At 40.3% G+C, this 20,572-nt stretch overlaps 1 protein-coding gene across 2 annotated transcripts in view; it reads left to right on the forward strand.

Moving 5' to 3' along the window:
• Positions 1-3,463: 3,463 nt before the first annotated feature.
• The window catches only part of MYOM1 (myomesin 1), a 120,000-nt gene continuing 102,891 nt past the window's right edge, over positions 3,464-20,572 (forward strand). Inside the window, exons 1-2 of one of the 2 annotated variants that reach the window (XM_061596157.1) lie at positions 3,464-3,620; positions 5,437-5,833. In XM_061596157.1, coding sequence (XP_061452141.1) covers positions 5,472-5,833 — 362 coding nt within the window. In that variant the 5' untranslated portion in view covers positions 3,464-3,620; positions 5,437-5,471. The remainder of the gene's footprint in view (positions 3,621-5,436; positions 5,834-20,572) is intronic. The other variant, XM_061596149.1, reaches the window with a different exon arrangement.

Here is a 20,572-nt window from a genome sequence, read left to right on the forward strand (position 1 = left end):
TTAGACCAAGGGAGAAGAGCAACACTGCTACTTTATAGCTGTTATGACTACATACTCTCTTCTCCAAATGTTTTACAATCAAAAAGTGGCAGCAAAGGAGGTGAGACAGTTCTGGAGCCTCAGGGGGAAACAGAAAGCAAACAGGAGCCTCCAAGAGAGGATACGTGTGGAGGGAGCCATCCCCCCCACCAGCAAAGAAGCCTCTACACTCTCTGCTTTGTGCTGGTAAGGTGACCCCCATGCATCTCCCTGCCCCATTCCTGCTTGGCATGAGCTGTGGGAAAGTAAGAGGTGCCTCCAGCCTCAGTCTCTTTTCTCCTGCTTTCTTTCCTCACCACCAGGAGGAAGTTGCTCATTCCCCACCACCAGACAAACAGTTTTGAAATTGTTGTGAGGCAGGTTTAAAGGGAAAATGCATCTGATCTCCAAAATCCCAGATTTTAAGTGAAAGGGGACAGTGTTTGACTGATGTCACATGTCTCTGTGTTCATAATAGGGAGGTGGAGTTGCACTGAAACAGCATAATTGCAAGTGTGTCTCTATTCCTAGTTTTGAGGAGGTATGCTGCACAAATGACCCCTTTTTTAAAATCAAACTCAGCTTCCCAAATACTAGGAAAGTTAAGAACATAAGAAGAGCTGCTTAGTTTTTTGGGTGTACATTTCATGACTTTCCTCTTTTTGAAAGGATTTAAACCAACTGCTGGGAGAAAGGCAACAGGAGCTGGGAAGCATCTGGTTAGGGATAATATATCCATTAAGGATGACAGTGTAAGTGTTTTGTCTATGTGGGGACAGGGTAGAACTTGGCAACAAACATACTGAAAGAAGTGGCAGCTGTTTAAGATAAATTGCACATGAGAGAGACAGTGTATGGATATTTATATGCTTATGTTTGAAGCCTCCAAACCAGGGCGTGCACTGGAATGCTTGGTGTAAAAAGAGAACCTAGATATAGTGGGCACATCAGAAATCTGGTGTAATAGAGAGAATCAGTGGGACATGGCTGCCCCTGTATATAAAACCTACAGAGAGGACAAGGAAACATATATTTGGGAGTGACTGCTCTGTCTGTTAACAGAAAGGGGGCTAATGAAATAGGAGGCTCTGAAAAGAGGCTCTTAACATCAAAATGGGTTGTGTGCTAGGTGGGGGAGGGAGACATACCAGAGAGGCTAACCAAGAGAGACAGTGGGTAAAGAAAGGACAAAATAGGCTGGGGATTAGGGTTGCCAGGCTTAGGGCCTGAGACTGATCCTGTATCTTTAGGAGAAGAGAAAGTCAGCCAAGTTGCCAGACCCGGCCTCCAAGAGGTCTTCTGTATCTTTAAAAGTTGTGCAGGGGGAAGGGAGAATTCCACCTTGTGGTTTTTCCCATTACAGAGTTGCAAGAACACCTGCACTTGGCTGACTTTCTCTTCTCCTAAAGATACAGGATCAGTCTCAGGCCATGGACCTGGCAACCCTAAGTGCAAGGTGTGGCATAGCTTCTGTCCTTTCAGACACCCCTCCCAGGCAACAAAAGAAGATTCTGTCAAGTATCATTATGCCTTGCACTCCACAACTAGTATGGGGGGAGGAATAATGTGACACCAAGAAAATCAGAGTAGGAGTTGGATAGACTAGTTGAAAAACCCTAGTTTTGTGTCTAGGTGCTGACAAGGCTGCTGTGGTTTAAAGAGTTACATTAAAGCATAATTCTGCCTGTTATGCCTTCTGCTGTCATGGTAGCAACTCTGCTGGCAACTGTAGTGGGCAATATTACTAAAGCAGAGTTGCCAACTCCTTAAATCAGCCTTTCCCAACCAATGTGCCTCCAGATGTTGTTGGACCACAACTCCCATCAGCCTCAGCCAGCATTGCCAACGGTCAGGAAAGATGGGAATTGTAGTCCAGCAACATCTGGAGGCACACTGGTTGGGAAAGGCTGCCTTAAATAAATAAAAAGCCTGGTGCCTGAACAGGGCCTGGAGGAGACCTCTGGGTCTAGAACCAGGAGGAAGTCAGAACTGAGCTGTTTTGAGGAGGGATGGAGCCCAGCAAAAAAGCTTTCTGTTCATTTAAGGCAATCTTTTTGTGATCCATGGACATATTTGGAATTTTGAGACAGTGTTTTGGATGCTGTCACTAGTGCAAATTTTGGGCAGGAAGGAACAATGGCCTGCTTGCACTCATGCCCTGCTTGAGGGGTTTCCTTTAGAATCTGTTTGCCACTGTGAGAACAGAATACTGTACTAGATAAGCCTTGTCTCTAATCTAACAGGGCTTTTATTCTGTTATTCTGTCACAAAACAACTGCCATGAGGGCTTGCCCATTCACAAAATGACAACTTAGATGGGTATGGCCAGGCACAAACCACCCATTTCACAGAATGCAACCTTTTTCTTTCTCTGCCAGGAAAATTGCCAACAGAAGATAAAATACCCATTTTATGGAAGGCAAGCACTCTCTCTCTCTCTCTCTCTCATTCTGCCATTCAACACAGTTCCCTACCCCAATCCACCTCTCCTAAGCAAGCAATGTGGGCAAATGAAATGACATGAGAGAATGAAGAGAAACATAGATGGTCATTATAATTTATAATATGCTATAGAGGGGATTAGAGAATCTAGCAGTCACCCTGATAGGTTGGTGTCTGTGCGCATGTTGGTGCCCGTTGGTGCCATGTTGGATATCCCAGATCTAAGATGTACATTTTAAATAGATAAATGGCTGAGAGGAAATAAAGTAGCAATTTCTGTTTTCCTTGTCCACATTTATGGAACAAGCTGACCCTAAAAACAGTCCGAGAGACTAAGTCTGGTAGTTGAATTGTAGATATTGCTTCAGATATATTAAGTAGTCATTTGACTTCAGGGTCTTAATTAAGTTTTTTATATCTGACTAAATTACTTTACTGAGGTTATGCCCTTTATTTAGAAGCTTATCTTAACTAAGTTTGTAAAAAGTGGCAACTTGTCAAGAAATCTTGGAAAGCATTTTTTTAAAGTTGAGACCCACAGCATAGCTTTACAATTACCTCCAGTCTCCTCTATCATTTAGCTAAAATTGGTTCACAGCAGATTTATCAGCACTTATAGTATCCTGTGATGGAATCGGGCACAAGAACATTCAGGAGTCCTTATTAATGTCACACTATTGTACCTCTGGCTTCTGTCAGTACACTGACAACTTATTTTTAAATTAGGTTTATTGGGCAACACATTTTCCTTCCTCACTTAAACCAATTAATGTCAGCGGCACAGCCATATTGACATCATTTTTGAGCTGGCAGAAAGCTTTAGGACTGGATTTTGTTAGGCTTGGGAGAGAAAAACCTTGTACCTTGAAGCTGCTGTCATCATATATTTGCATAGATATAGTGCTCTAGCCCCCCCCCCTCTCTCTCTGTGCCACTTTGCTGCTGCTATATTTAACAACCTTTCCAGCCATAAAAGGTCGGGAGTGTTGCTTTCACATTCCACTGACTACAAGCATTATTTTTGTTCTGGACCTGGGAGTCCCATCCTCAACCCTGGTCGCCTCAGCCACTTTGCTGGGCTGAACTTTTGCTGGATTTCTCTCTCCCTCTCCTTCAGCCACGTAAAAGATTGAAATTCTGTAATTCTTAATTGGCTACTGGTAAGTGTGCTATGTTTGGATACATTATTTGCCAAATAAATGTGTTTTGTATGTTATAAATGTGGAGCAATATTTACACTCTCTCTCTTTTCCCCTACACTTATGAATTCAGCAGTGGATTGGGTGAGTTGTGATAACAGACTGGAGAAAACTTAGTGGAGCTTCTGAGGCAAACAAAACAATGCAAAGTCTCGCTATTTACCAGTTCCGCTAACAGACAGATGAAGTACTTTTCAAATGAAACATGAGTTAATGGCTCCACTATAAAGTTTAGTTGTGTAACAGTTATCCTCTAAAATGTTTTCTGTTTGTGTGTGAAAATGTAATTTCAAAATGTCTTCAGATGAAACCAAGTAAAGTGCTAAGATTCTCTTTGCATTTCCAGATTTTAATAGTATTTTTAAAAACAACATTACATCCCTTGTCAGATGGGAATACCATCAAAATGTCTGGTTCCTCTCCCTACCTATGTGCAATGTATTCATTTAATCTCTTGTGCTTTGTGCAAACTGCTATATGTGCGCACACTTTCTACCTATGCTGTAATGAACATGCATAGGCCAGGGAGGAGTCTGCCATCATGATATTGCTCCCTTTGTTTATTGTACATTTATTTAGCCTTACATTAACATCTGAAAAGTTCATTGTATTTGCTACTATTTGAAGAATTAGATCACTTACAAAATCTATTTTTATGGGACATGCTTTTGCAAATATGCCACAGAAAAAAATGCTAGCATTTCTAGCTCATAAGATAAAATTAATGGTGATTCATAAAATGGATAATTTTCAAGCTGGATATTGAAGAAGCCTTGTCATTTAGCCACTGAGCCACTAACAGCAGGTGTTAAGAAAATGCAGCAGAACAGGCTAAAGGGGGTGGGGTTCATTTTTATGTTGGAGTCAACATGTGGGTCTTGAACAAGTTCTGTTGGTAGATTTTCAGCACTGGAAACACCTGACATAAGGCTGGACTGTTGATTGCTCTTGGTAATATGAGTTATACAGCTAAAACATGTTGAAATCATAATTCAAATCCATACATTTCATTTAATTATGAATGCCAAAGTTCAGAATACCTGGTTTGCAAATGTAGGAATTTGAAGCATGTACTGTATTCTTGAATTTTGCATTTGGGGTCTTTCCAAATGTAATCGTGTGAAATGGTCACACAGAATTAAAATTTAGAATCCAAAAATCTGGAACAAAATGTTGGAATCAATTTAGAAAAAGGCATTTGAATTTAGAACAAAATTTATTTTAATTCTAGAACGTTAGACAAAAGATTCCTCTCTGCAGTAAAAGACAAAATTCTACATGAGTAACAGTTGGAAAGTAGACATTTATAAGGGGTATTTTTTTTTACAGGTTTCCGTAGGAATTGCCACACTGGATGAAACTAATAGTTTACTTTTTTCCAAAAGTGTCTTCCTATTAGATGTTCATATAAAGTAAAGCTCTCAAAATCTACAGCTGTGTGCCAATATGCCTGTGGACATAAGTGGCCCTGTTAATTTCAAATGAATAATGTTTTATCATATAACTGGAATGATGAAAATGGATGTCTTGTGCACTTTCTGAATCTTAATTTATGTCCCTGTGAATAATTCATATACCTGCTTGTTTCTCATGCATACTGTAACTGCTATGTATATTTTGCTGGTAGATGGGTAAGTCCAGTGAAGCCTAACCCAGACACAGTCTCTTCTTGAGTATTTATCTGAAATGGCCTTGGTATCTATTGGATTAAGTTCTTGAGCATGCCATGCTATTTCAATTTTCTCTGGTTAAATAGTATTCCTTTTTTTTTTGACAGTGTATCAAAAGTGAACTTAGCAAGAGAAATCCAGGATGTCTTTACCATTCTATCAGAGGCATCATCAACATTTTGATCGTGCTTATCGCCACAAGGAGCTGGAGTCCACTCTAAGTCAGTACCAAAAGGAAGAGAAGCGCAAATCTGCCATCTACACTCAGGGATCTACCGCCTATAGTAAGAAAGCAGCCTTGGCCTACCGCTATGGGTCAGCATCTAGCCAGGAATTAGCAGAAGCCTATGCCCATGAATCAGCAGCTCACATTAAAAGTTCTTCAGCATACAGTCAAGGATCTGAATTGATGAGTAAGAAGGCTGAAGCCTACCATCTTGGATCTGAGTTGGTCAATAAGAAAGCTGAAGCCTACCGCCTTGGATATGAAAACTACAATCAAGGGTAGGGTAAAATACACAATTTTGCTCAGTTGTGGGGCAATTCCCCATTCTTTTTCATTCAGTTCATTGACAAACATTCCACTTGGAGCAGAAGCTGGTTCTGTGATCTATATTCATATGAATTTATTTGTTGGAATAATTAACAATTCTTACATGTAATGTATTACATTATACATTCTTTCCAACTCAGGCATAACCTAAAAAAAAATTGGTCTGTAACGCTGTATTTGCCTCTTCTGTAGATCTTCTGAGAGCCAAACTACTTATTACTCAGGCAGGAGCATGTAACAGTCTGTTGATGAGATTTTTAAGCAGGCTAGGAAGGCTCTGCATTTGACTGAAGGAACAGAGGGAGCAGCTGCTTAACCCTTTTCCCTCCAGCCATTTTTTCTTATCAGAATTGCTTTCATAGGAAGCTGTCTTATGCTTAGTCAAACCATTGGGCCCTTCTAGCTCAGTACTATCTACATTGACTGGCAGAGGCTGTCCAGATTTCAGGCAGGAGTATCTCCCAGTCCGACTTGGAGATGCTGGGGAAGACTGAACCCATGGCCTTCAGTTGCTCTATCACTGAACTATAGCCTCTGCCCCAGTTCCTTTTCTGTGCAAGATGAAAATATATGTATTTCTATCCCCACAGATGGAAAAGTAATTAGAGCTATACTTGTGATTGGAATAATGGCTGGAGAAGAAAGAGTTCATCCTCCCCTCAGTTCCTCAGCTCAGGCTGTGTCCACACTAAGGCCACATTCACACTGTACATGTATTCCACTATTATTCCATTTTAAACAGTCATGGTTTCCCCCAAAGAATTCTGGGCAGTGTAGTTTGTGAAGGATACTGAGAGTTGTTAGGAAAGCCATAGTCCCCTTACAGGCCGGCAATTCCCAGAGTTCTCTGGGAAAAAGGACTGACTGTTAAACTACTCAGGGAATTGTAGCTGTGTGAGGAGAATAGGGGTCTTCTAGCAACTCTCAGCACCCTTCACAAACTACACTTCCCAGGATTCTTTGGGGAAAACCATGACTGTTTAAAGTGGAATAATAGTGAAATAAATGTACAGTGTGAATGTGGCCTAAGGCACTAATGCATACACAAGTCACTGTTTTCCTCCATCCACACACGAGTGCTTTCAGTTTTATGCTTCCAAAATCTGACTTGATGTTTCCCCATCCACAATAGTGGGCAATGCTTGACGAGATGTATGCACACTATGTGTTGTTCCCTGCCCTCAGTTAGTACATCCCCTCTCATCATATGTTCTGGAAACATAAGGACCATTGTGGGCATGCACACAGGCATTTGTTTACCTCTGCGCTAGTGATGGGATCTGGTGGCCAGTGCTGGTTCAAAAGCATTCTGTCGACCTAACAGGCTGGCATCTATTTGAGTTCATTCTGTATCCCCTAGCCACTGCTTTTACCAATCCATTTTTTTTTTTGCTCAGGAAAAATATCAATATTAACATTGATATTTTTAAAGGAAATATTAACATTTTGAAGGAAATATTTTAAAAGGAAATATTGATAAATTATCATTTTTACAATCTGTTTTAGAGGCAGATTTTTTTTTTAAAGTCCATTTTCAAAAATAGCTGCAGAAATTTGCTACATTAAAATCTGATCCTTGGTGATTAAGAATAAGCAAATTAATGGAAAATTCGGTACCAAATACAAATTGGGCAGAATCCTAGCGCATCCCCACTATGCATGTGCACCTTGTTCATTTTTTAAATACAAGTCTTCCAATATACTAGAGTTGCACAAAAGATCAGTGAGAGCTAATTTTTAAAAATGTGTGTGTCACTCCAAGCCAGGATTTGAGTTACTCACATGAAAGGCTTACACTTCCTTTCCTCCCCTTTTCCTTTCTTGCCTCCTGTCCCTGCAAGAGCATATTTTACTTTTATGTTCAATACAGCACAAAACAGCTATTTTAAAACACAAATACTGCATATATGCCTTCAGCAACAACAGTTTGAAAAAGTCAAGCTGCATCCTTTTCTTTGGGCTGATGGAAACAAAATGGAACTGGGGTGTGTGGCAATAGATGGAGCCCACAGAAATGTCCCCACACAAGTTAAAAAACACACACAACACAACGGCTACGCAATGTGTTTCAGTATGTCCACAGTCAGGAAACATGCAATTTTATATTGGATTTTCTTATTTTACTGGATTAACTGTGGATTGGGAAAATCCAAATTTAGTAGCAGGGGGAAGGGCGGGCTATCACTTGAATGAGGAGGATGTTGTGTGGGTGCCACAAAAAAGAAGGACACAAAGCTTCAAACCCACATTAAGCTTTAGTGTGGGCAGGCCCTTAAACTCATAATCTCTTCATGAGCTGGAAGAGTTCCAGAATTTTGGAAGAATGTTATGTACATCCACCTGCCTATGAGAGGGTTAATATCATGGTTTACCTCTATAACATAATAGGAAAACTGAAGGAAAGGTGATGAATGTGGAAAATTGCCAGTTGCCTTTAAAAAATGCACATGCGATTGAAATATCAATTAACCCTGTTTATTTTACATCTGCTCTCAGTAGCCATCTTTCAGGTATCTGAGGTTTGAGCAAGAACCAATTGTGAATTGATGCCCCCATTGTTGCTTGAGTACATATTCTGACAATTGAAAGAAGATGGTGTTGGTAGTGGAAATCCAATATCATTGGAAAATCTCATTTAAATATCCAATATCTCAGTAGATTTAAAAAATAATCTTGCCACAAGTAATTATGTAATTATTTGGGATTGGGATTTAGGCTGGCATGTTCTTACTTGGATTGAAGTGCTCAGTATGTGACCTTTATTATGGAATTGGGGGTGTTGATGAAAGTATGATTCCACTCATTATTTGTCTGTTATTTCAACTTTGGCAAAAGTGTTGATGGTGAACACTCAGTGTTAAACTGGAGTCCTGCAAAAACAAGAGCTCTTGAGTTATTACATTTACAAGATTCTGTACTAAAAAGGAACTTTCTTCAAATTAAGGTTCTTTGCTTTTATTTTTGCTCCTTCTTACCATTCTGTAGAAGTTTCTGTTCCTGTCAATGACTTGGTTTTGCCAGGATTCAACTCTGTGGTTAGGGCTCTTGTGCTAATTTGGCTATCAAAATCTATAACCGAACACTGCAACATTTCTGTATCTTGGCCAAAGGGAGACCCAGCAGTCCAGAAGTGCAAATTAAGATGCTCCATTTTACATGTCATGAGCTATGTCATTACTCATCAGCTTAGGTATGGAGAATAGAATTTGGTCATTTCTAACTAGCGAGTCCTTAAGGCTCAGAGCCAGTTTACATGCTACAGCTGCCACATGGAAATTGTTCTATTTGATGGTTATTCTAATGTGGTGAGCAGTTGATGTGTAGAGGATCACCATACAGATATGAGAAATTGGCTGCACAACCACCATCCTTCCAAAAATAAAGGTTTAGTGGTGTGATGAAATTCATGTGACCCATATGCTAAGCTTCTACTCCTTCCACTTAGTATTGAAAGCACTTCCTGTAAGCCTTCTGTTTTTAAAACCTGCTGTAGAAAAAAATAGCAATACATTTTGAGTTTATTTCCATTCATAAGGACTAGAAACTTTAAAATAAAATAAAATTATTAGGATTCGGGACAAACCACTGGATTTCATAGTAAGCCATAATCAGAGCTTTGTCAATTATTTCTATGCAGATTCCTATGTGCAACTTCTGACAAATTTAGGGCCCATCCATACCTAACTGCAAAATCCATGTTTTCCATATTCAGTTGATGGCCTCGAGATCCATACATGTCCTGTTTGTGGTCGGATTATTGTGAAAACCTGATTATCAATCATCCATACATAATTTTTTTTGGTCTAAATCGCTTTAGCATTGGCCACACCCCCATATCCACCCTTTTCACTGATTGGTCCATAATGGTTGTTTGCTTTTCGTACACTTTTTTGGAAGAGCACAGGAACATATATCTTTTTTTTATTCCCACATGTGCGCAGGATTGTGGATGTGGAAAAGGGCAAAGTTAATGGACACCCTCCCCAAGTGCAAGCAAAATAAACATCTGGGCTGTTACATATAACATAGTGCATAGTAAGGATGGGAGCTGCTGGTTACTCCCGATTCCACTGAATTTGTCGAATTGGGAGGCAAATCCTTTTCCGTGTTTGATTGTTTCCCACTATCTCCTGCTGTTACTATTTTGAAAAGGCTTTCCTTCTGCCCAGTGCACCCACCAAATCTCCTCTTCATGCCTCCTCATCCCAAATTGTATTAGGGCCCATTCATACCTAACTGCAAAATCTACTTTTTCCATATTTGGTTGGTGGCCTCGAGATTCATACATGTCCAGTTTGTGATTGGATTATTTTGAAAACCCAATTATCAAGCATCCATGTGTGTGGGCTTTTCCCCCCTAAATTGCTTTATCATTGGCCGCTCCCCTAAGTCCACCCATTTTCAGTGATTGGTCCATAATGGTTGTTTGCTTTTCACATGCTTTTTTGGAAGAGCACAGAAACATATATCTACATATTTCTGCAGGTTTGTGGACAAAGTTAGTGGACCCCCTCCCCAGTGCAAGGAAGCAAGTGCAAGCAAAATAAATGTCTGGGCTGTTACATCTAACATGGTGCGTACAAAGGATGAGAGCCACTGATTACTCCCAATTCCATTGAATTTGTCGAACTGGGAGGCAAATCCTTTTCCATGTTTGATTGCTTCCCACTATCTCCTGCTGTTACAGTTTTGAAAGGGCTTTCCTTCTGCCCAATGCATCCACCAAATCTTCTCTTCATGCCTCCTCCTCCCAAATTGTATTAGATCCTCCACTGCCCACCATGGGAGAAAGCAAGAGATCATCTCTCATTCAGGGCTGGTTCACACAGAGCTTTAGTGCGGGTCTGGTGCTACTCACAGCCCCTTTTAATTTGCATGGATCACACAACGTTACATGCAAACAGCAGCTAGATCACAGTTTTCCCCTTTAAATCTGTAGTCTATCAATGCTCTTTTAATCCAAAAAGGGAAGATAAAAACGACTTCACTTCGTATGTCTGAGTGCTTGTAGATGCTTTACTCCAATGCTTTAGGTGGGTATGTCAATCGTTCCCCTCTTCACATCCACTTCCTCCTCCTCCCTTCTTTCATTTCAATTCCTGTTTGACTGCTGGCTCCCGTTCTGCAAGCCTGTTGCGAACTGTGCTTTATTTTTCTCTCTCTCCTAATTTGTGCACAAAAGCATAACACTGTTCAAGCAAATATTTGCATTCCAGCTGGATTGTAGCAGTGAAAATACAAATAATCACACTTTATAGAATCATAGAATCATAGAGTTGGAAGGGGCCTTGTAGGCCATCGAGTCCAACCCCCTGCTCACAGCAGGAAATCCACAGCTAGAGCATCTCCCACAGATAGCTGTCCAGCCTCTGCTTGAAGACATCCAGCGAAGGGGATCCCACCACCTCCCTAGGCAGTTGGTTCCATTGCCGAACTGCCCTTACTGTCAAGAAGTTCCTTCTAATGTCCAATCTGAATCTACACTCCTACAACTTAAAACCATTAGACCTAGTCCTACCCTCTGGGGCAGCAGTGAACAAATCTGTACCCTCCTCTATGTGACAGCCCTTCAGGTACTTAAAGAGTGCAATCATGTCGCCCCTCAGCCTTCTCTTCACCAGACTGAACATGCCAAGTTCCTTCAACCTTTCCTCATAAGACTTGTTCTCCATACCGGCTATCATCCTCGTTGCCCTCTTCTGAACCCGCTCTAACTTGTCTATATCTTTCTTAAAATGAGGCGCCCAGAACTGAACGCAGTATTCCAGATGAGGCCTGACTAATGCAGAATATAGTGGGACTATTACTTCCCTCGACCTGGAAACTATAGCTCTGTTTATGCAGCCCAAAACCACGTTTGCCTTTTTTGCCGCAGCATCACACTGCTGGGTCATGTTCAACTTGTGATCCACTACAATTCCAAGGTCCTTCCCACACGCACTACTGCTAAGCCAGGTATTTCCCATCCTGTACCCGTGCATTTTGTTTTTGTGGCCTAAATGCAGAATCTTGCATTTGTCTTTATTGAATGTCATTTTATTAATTTCAGCCCAATTTTCTAGTCTATCCAGGTCCCTTTGGATTTTATTCCTGTCTTCCATTGTGTTAGCTATCCCTCCCAGTTTCGTATCATCCACAAACTTCATAAGGCTTCCCTCCACCCCATCATCTAAGTCATTGATAAAAATGTTGAAGAGTATCGGCCCCAGGACAGAACCCTGTGGCACTCCACTCAAAACCTCCTTCCAGTCCAAAGCAGAGCCACCGACGACCACTCTTTGAGTACGGTTTTCCAACCAGTTGTGAATCCGCCTGACAGTATTTCCATGTAGTCCGCATTTGACGAGTTTGCTAATCAAAAGGTCGTGGGGGACTTTGTCAAACGCTTTGCTGAAATCTAGATAGATGACATCTACAGCATTTCCACCATCTATTAGGTTGGTGACCCGATCAAAAAAAGAGATGAGATTAGTTTGACAGGATTTTTTCTTGACAAACCCATGCTGGCTCCTACTAATCACAGCATTGTCATCTAGATAGTTGCCAATGGACTCTTTTATTATCCGTTCTAATATCTTTCCTGGTATTGAAGTCAGACTGACCGGCCTGTAATTCCCCGGATCTTCTTTTTTACCCTTTTTAAAGAGCGGGACGACGTTTGCCCGTCTCCAATCCTCCGGCACCTCTCCTGTTCTCCAGGATTTCTCAAAGATGATGGCAAGAGGTTCCGAGAGTACATCCGCAAGTTGCTTCAATACTCTGGGATGCAGTTCATCAGGCCCTGGAGATTTGAACTCATTTAGGTTAACTAGGTATTTCCTGACTATCTCCTTATCAATCTCGAACTGCAATCCCGACCCCTTACTGAGATTGCTACCGATGCAAGGTTGCACACTGTTCCCTTTTTGGGAGAACACGGAGGCAAAATAGGTGTTGAGCAGTTCTGCCTTTTCCTTGTTATCTGTCAACATTTTGCCATCCTCATTGAGCAGCAGTCCCACTGTTTCCTTGGTCTTTCTCTTGCTTCGAACATATCTGAAAAAAACCTTTTTGTTGTTCCTTGCTTCCCTCGCCAGCCTCAGCTCATTCTGGGTTTTAGCTTTCCTTACGCTATTCCTGCAAGCCCGAGCCGCTCGTCGGTACTCTTCCTTGGTGATGCGTCCTTCCTTCCATTCTTTATACATGCTCTTTTTTACTTTTACCTCCTCCACCAGTCTTCCGTGTAGCCACATTGGCTTTTTCCGATGTCTTCCGTTTTTCTTTCTCTTTGGAATTGTTTGCGATTGCACTTTTTGTAATACGTTCTTCATGAACTCCCACGCTTCTTGGGCTCCTTTTTTCTTTAGTCTATCTAGCCACGGGATCCTACCCATCATTTCCCTGAGCTTGCTAAAATCGGCTTTCCTGAAATCCAAGGTCCATGTTTGACTATATTCTTCTTTGGCTTTCCCCAGAATCACAAATTCCAGCATTATGTGGTCACTTTCCCCCAAGGTACCAACCGCTTTAATTCCCGTGACCAATTCGTCCGTGTTAGTTAAGATCAGGTCCAGGATTGCCGATCCCCTTGTTCCTTCTTCTACTTTTTGAAAGAGGAAACTCTGAAACAAACTGAGCATGCTCAGTTGCCAAGGTAACCAGAGGAAGTGAAAATTTGACTTTAAGAGGGCATGGTCATTAGGAAGCTGTGTGATTAATCCTTACCCTTCAGTGTGAATGAAAAGCACCGGGTTTGCAGCTGGCTTTGAGCCCCCTATGTGGACTATGCAAACAGAAAACAGAGATAAAAGTATATTTAATACAATGTTTTGCTCCCATGTGGATAAGCCCTCAGTTCCAAGTAAGTAAAGGGAGGATGCAGATTGGTCAGTTTCAGGCTTGGAGGAAAAGAACACAACTTACAGTGCATGCGCTGTGTGTGTGTGTGTGTCACTCACTCACTCACTCACACACACACACACACACACACACAGAGAGAGAGAGAGAGAGAGAGACAGCTGCCTGGCTCTTTGGTCTGTTTGGCTCCCCCTCCCATCCCCATCAGCTGTTGGGCAGGAAAAGAGAGGCTTTGCCTGCTGCTGGATTGGCTGCAAGATCAATGCCACATTAAAGTACTAGAGCTTCCTCCTCTCCCGCACCTTTCCCTCATCAGCCCAAGGAAGCGCAGTTAAAAACTCCTCCTTTGAACTCTGTATTTTCAATGAATTCTTTGCATAATATTGCAAAATAGCTTTTAAGTGGAAATATTATTCATTAAACATTTGATTTTACATTTTATTGCAAAATAGTAGGGTTTTTTATAAAAAAAAAAAAGACAAAAAACCCCCCCAATGCAATACAGTTACAGAAAACAGAAGGGGGAAGTACCCTGGCTTAGTACCAGAAGCAGGAATGAAGTGTACGGAAGAAGGAGGAGGCGTGGACAGAGGGTGGATCCAACTTCACCACTGGAAATGTAACTGGTTATTGGGGGGAAGGAAACAAGGGGCTTGGCATATGACAGAGGAATGCCTATGGGCCGCCTATTGCAGGAAAGCCCATGGCATTGTGTCCAAGCCCAAGGATGTTAATGTGATTGATTATCAGTACAGGAAAGCATATAGGTTTTTCAGTGGCGTTTCTAATGTGGATTTGTGAATATGAAAATCTGTACTAGCTTGCAATGTCATATGGATGATGGTGAATTAATGAGGACACAAGCAATAACAATTGCAGATTATACAGTCATATAGACAGGCCCTTACTCTTCATCCACAGGTGCTTATGCACAACAGTGGTTAGTATGCCTACTGATACATGTGAGATGTTTATGCATGCACCCACCAAATATATGGTTCTGATCTCTGTTGGAATTGAGAGGGATTCAGTTCCATCACCTATCCCCAAACAAGTGAACAGTGCTGTCAACAGCACTAACTCCTCTGTGAAGAGATGCATGGACCCAGTTTAAGAAGTATTATTGTGCTCATAGCTTCACATACAGGATGGGGACTTTTAAACCCTTCTTATACCCCTTTTATGTATATCTGCTGCATTCAGTAAATATGCACAGAAGCCTACTTACATATAGACTGTGATTGCTAAATCAGAGTGATTGTGTTACATACAGTCCATGGACAAAATATGGTCCTATATGCTACAATGTGGTGTCTATAAATCACCGTTCTTTGCTTAGTTCCTACAAGCCATCCAGTAGCTTTAGAAATAATCTGTACTGTGTGTATTTATTTCATGTATATATTGTTGGAATGTATGAGGTTCAACTCCAACTTGGTGGGTTGAGGCTGCATGGGGTTAATAAGGGTAGCTAGAGAGATAGACCTCTTGCTGGTTGAGGCTGTACCTATCCCTTTGATCCTGCTGTCTCTTCCCTTCCTGCTAGACTGATAAGCAACAGGATGTTTGATCCCAGTTCCTTCCCACCTCTCTCTGTGTTCTCTTTCACTGGAGAGGGGAGCAGACATCTTCTCTTTGTCTCTCCTCTCAACCAGGATGAGGGCAAGTACTGGGACCAGTGCTCGCTTCTCCAGCATAGCCAGTTAAGCTAGATATAGAACTCTTTCCTATCAAGCATGTACTTCCAGAATAAAGTAGTTGTTTCTTATTTTAAAGCTTAAAGTCTCTGTCTGACTAATTTGCAGGGAAGGTAGAATCTTAGCAAAGATTCATACACACACACTAAGCTCGCTGAATACTCTCCGTTCCGCAGCGCTACACAACTTTGCTATGCATCTCAATAGAGAGAAATTCTGACATGTATAACATAATAAATTAATATAATAATATAAAATAATATATAATATAAATATATACAGGGAATAGTAGTGGTAGAGCATCTGCCTTGCATGCAGAAGGTCCCAGGTTCAATCTCCAGCATCTCCAGGTAGGGTTGGGAGAGGCTCCTGTCTGAAATCCTGGAGAGTTGGAGCCAGTCAGTGCAGACAGTACTGAGCTAGATGGACCAATGGTCTGTCTCAGTATAAGATAGCTTCTTATGTTCCTATATGCTTCATGGTATATTAGTTCAAAGCAGCTATATAACTTGAGTTTCAAGGTTTTGTTGATTACAGCTTATTCAGCATGCTTCTCCATGTGCTAAATGTCTTGCACAGCTCTTTATGTGCTCTCAACATGTTTATGGCTTATGGCCAACATTTGAAAGGTTCTGAACATGACCCTGCAGAGTTGAGGACACCTTAATGTCACATTATCCTGTTTAATCTAGCACATGGAATAAAGTTAGGCTACTCAATTTATCTATTATGTAGCAGACAAAGGAAAAGGTATGGAAGAAGGGACAAGAGAAAATATTTATTAATTCAATAAAATTATCAGATTTTTGAAGGGTTCTTTTTCCTTTTCTTCTGTGCTAGATCTGATCTGTCTAAATATGTTTGTGAGAGGAGGAGATAGAATATGAAATAGCTGAGCCTTGAACCTTAAACTAGCAGAACAATCTCTAGGGGGATCTTGTTACTCTGCTTGATCTGGCAGTAAAGCCCATACTCCACTATATTTTTCAGGAGGAAAGCCTGCTCATTATTTCCAATGCTTTTTTTTGTACTCTGCACACAATTCAGAAAAACCTAGTGAAAAGAAAAACATAGTTCACTTTCTGCATATTTGGAATTATCACAGCTGTCAACCGTAAGCCCATGTATACACAGAGAGACACAGAGCTACTGACATCTTTGAAATAAGATAAGTATGATATTTTGAAACTAGTGTCTCCACATGTTTCTCTAAGAAACAAATGGATTCAAATGAGTGATATTTTTGTGTTTGTAAGTTGTTTTAAATTGTTTTTTAAGGTTGTGTTTGAAATTGTTGTAGCTTGCCTGGGACCTCAGGGTGAAGGGTGGATGATGATGATGATGATTAGGGTCCATCTTAACAGTTCCCATTTATGAATTAATTTTTGGTAAGGATTTAAAAATCTCACAAATGGAGAGTGCTTTTATGTTACTATATGAAGGACATTTGACCCTTGAACAGCGTTGATAATGATGCATTATGATGAACTGGACAGAAATGAAAATAGAGTGAAAATCGAGATGTGGTTTCTTAGTCCTCTCAAAAGGCTGACACCATCACATTTTCTGACTTGGTCCTAATATTCATGATCTAAAGCTTAAGTTGGTTTTATTTATTTCCACCACAGTCTTTTATTCTGTATAAATAAGTAAAACAAAGTGTTAAAACAGTGAGAGCTGAATTTTAATTCTGCAGATTGCCCGTTTCACCCACTGCATTAGATCTGAAGAAGGAGGAGTCGAACTCTGCTTGCACAATGGGCTTTCCTGACTTCTCCTTCCCAAGATATTATTGAGAGTCAAGAGACCCTCTGGAATGGTGTGGGATGGACCATGGGAGACTACAGAGAGATGGGTGAAATGGTCAGAATTCAGGATTTTCCATTAACAGAAGAGCCTTTCTGCTCACAAAAGACACCTTTCAATCCAAGGCATTGTCTACAGGAAGTTAATAAATATGGGTTGCAACATTTTGACACAATATTTTTCTTATTGATGTCATGGCTTTTGGAATGATTTCTGTAAATGCATATATGTTAAAGCATTTTGTAGTTAGTCATGCATCTTCATTTTGATCCCTTAAGGCAGCTCTAGTAGTTCAGGATCCATCACACACACAGGGTCATCTCCAAAGTTGTTTTGATGATGCATTGTGATACTATGTTTTCATATCTACTGCACATTTAGGGAAGTATCTCTGAAACCATTCTTCCAATGCAAAATAACATGCTGGGGACCTTACCTCTTTTGAGACTTCTCAAAAGTATATGAGCAGCATTATGTCTTCTAGGTTTTCTCATTGCATATCCTAAGCAGTCTGCAGCCAGTGCCTTTCTATTGAAAAGTTCTGACACTGCACATTAAATTGCAATAAGAGGATATATTCAAAAACCTGGGAATATAGGCAACACTTAAGGAGAAATAAATGAATAAATAGCTAATTGACTTTAGAATTCTTATTCCAAAATTTTCCAAGGCCTTAGCACTCAGTGAAGTTTAACCATAAGTTGCCATGCTCTGTAGTGACATCAGAGCAACCAAGCCAATGACATCTAGAGAGCCACAATATAATTTGTCTCCCTTCTAATCTGCCTTCCAAGCCCTATTAAGACATCAAAGCAGTTCAGCTATTCACTGGCAGATTACATTCTGAATCAGTGGTCCTGAATGTTGGTCTCAGATGTTCATATCTGTAGTAATTAAACTTATGAAGTAACATAGGGCTGCTTCAGGCATTGTATTCATTACCTATGACATAAATCTTATAATATGAATGATTCTAGTGATCCCCAGATATATAGACAGATGTAATCTGAGAACTGTGTAATCATAGAAATTGTTTGACCACAATGGCCACAAGTGTTGGTACTTTTCATTTAGAATGACAGATTTTGCTGCCAGTGCCACTCAATAATGGGGAGTGCTAGACTCAAACATTATGTACATACTTGGCAGTGGCTAGGGCCACTAGTGTGGATGGCACAAGTAACATCTGAATTGAGTTAGCTCAGACTTGGTGATAAGGTTTCTTTTCCAATGAATAAATATCATCCTGTTGTAATGGATTCTTACATATCGACGTTAGATTAATCTGTTATATTTATGCTATATAGAAATTACATAATAGCTCTTATGCACAAGTTATAGAAATTTGTCCTCCATTCTTGTGTCCTGAAATACTTTCTAAAACCATTTTTCATTTATTTAAGATTATTTATATCCTTCCTTTCTGCTAAAAGATAGAGTCTGATACAAATTAACAACCCAATCCTGTACAAGTTAACTCAGAAACAAGGCCCATTGAGTTCAGGGGTACTTAGTCCTAAGTAAATATGTATAGGATTGCAGCCTAAGGCATCAACAGACTACTATAGCTAAGTTAAACCTAAGCTATGTTTCTAAAAAGCTTCCAAAATCAATTATCTCATAGTCCTTTGTATCTGTAATTACTAGGGGTCCATATCAGAGAGGCTTCTAGATTCTCAAATGTAAGTTCCAAAATCTTGCCCTTCAGCTGAGAATGTTGCAGCCAGAGCTTTTTATCTGGTATGTGGAACAGAATCTCCCCAGAGTAGGACACTTTTTCTTTGCTCTCTGGTTTCAAGGACAACAGCCTCATGACCTTTCAGCAACTTTTAGCCAAATTGTTTGTGGTGTTTGTCTGTATGTGTATTTCCAGGCCAAACATAGTTTGCATTTCACTGTCAGGTAGACTCCCCAGATCAAGAGCTGACATGAATAGCTATAATGCATTGTGTTTCCATCATCACTAATATTCACGGTCCAGATAAAATAGTTGGCTTTATTTTTAATCAGTGTCTGCACTTCTGAAGAAATAGTACTCAGAAAATTTATGATATTAACATAGGGTTGCCAGGTTCCTGGCCTGAGACTGATCCTATATCTGTAGGAGAAGAGAAAGTCAGCCAAGTGCAGGTGTTCTTGCAACACTGTAATGAGAAAAAACATAAGGTGAAATTCTTCCTTTCCTCTGCACAACTTTTAAAGATACAGAAGACCTCTTGGAGGCCGGGCCTGGCAACCAAGAGGTCTTCTGTGTCTTTAAAAGTTGTGCAGGGGAAGGGAGAATTCCACCTTGTGTTTTTTCTCATAATAGTGTTGCAAGAACACCTGCACTTGGCTGACTTTCTCTTCTCCTAAAGATACAGGATCAGTCTCAGGCCAGGGACCTGGCAACCCTATATTAACAGTACAGTTCTTTGCATTACTCAGAAGTAAACTCCATTTTCAATGGTGGTCACTCCTATATAAGATTCCAGTCTTAGTGTGTAATAATCATATGCACAAGTACCTAGGACTAAACCCAACTAAACAAGTGGTACTTATTTCTGAGTAAACATGCGTAGGATTAGACTCCATGTTTCAGTTCTTTTCTCTGTTTCCCTCTGGAAAATCTAGGTAACATGGTGAAAAAGATGTTGCAAGTTGTATTTAGATCTAGAAAGATCATTGTAGTAATTCCATAACAGTATGTCAGACAGAGGAACAGATGGGTTGGTTAGCGTTTTTTTAAAAAACGATATGAAACAATAGCTTTCATAGTACACAAATTCAAACTTGGCCTGTGGTATCCGAGATTTGTTGTATGCTACTTTTGTTGTGAGAAGCATGGCAAAAGGTAAGAAAATTGTAAAAAAAACCCTTTGTACACGAAGGAAGCATCTACATGGGAACATTTCTTCATAGTAAATACACCACATTTACCTTCGTTATAGATTTGCACCATCTGCACTTCCTGCTCAATGTTTATATATTATATATATAGTATATTTCATCACCAGGTGACCTCAAAGCGGCTTCCATAGCAAGAATAAAACAATATAATAAAAATTCAGAACATAATAATAATAAAAAACTACAACATTATCAATCAATCAATAACACCACAAAATATCACAAAACAAGAATCTCAAGTCAATCTAGTCTGCAAAATCTAGAGAAAACAAATATATAGTGCAGGTGTTCTTGCAACACTGTAATGAGAAAAACTACAAGGTGGAATTTTCCCTTCTCCCTCCACAACTTTTAGAGATAGAGAAGACCTCTTGGAAGCCGGGCCTGGCAACCAAGAGGTCTTCTGTATCTTTAAAAGTTGATCATCACCCTACTGCCATGCCAACCTCACTTACTTGCTGT

This window comes from Rhineura floridana, chromosome 1 (assembly GCF_030035675.1).
Source record: "Rhineura floridana isolate rRhiFlo1 chromosome 1, rRhiFlo1.hap2, whole genome shotgun sequence".
NCBI lineage: Eukaryota > Metazoa > Chordata > Lepidosauria > Squamata > Rhineuridae > Rhineura > Rhineura floridana.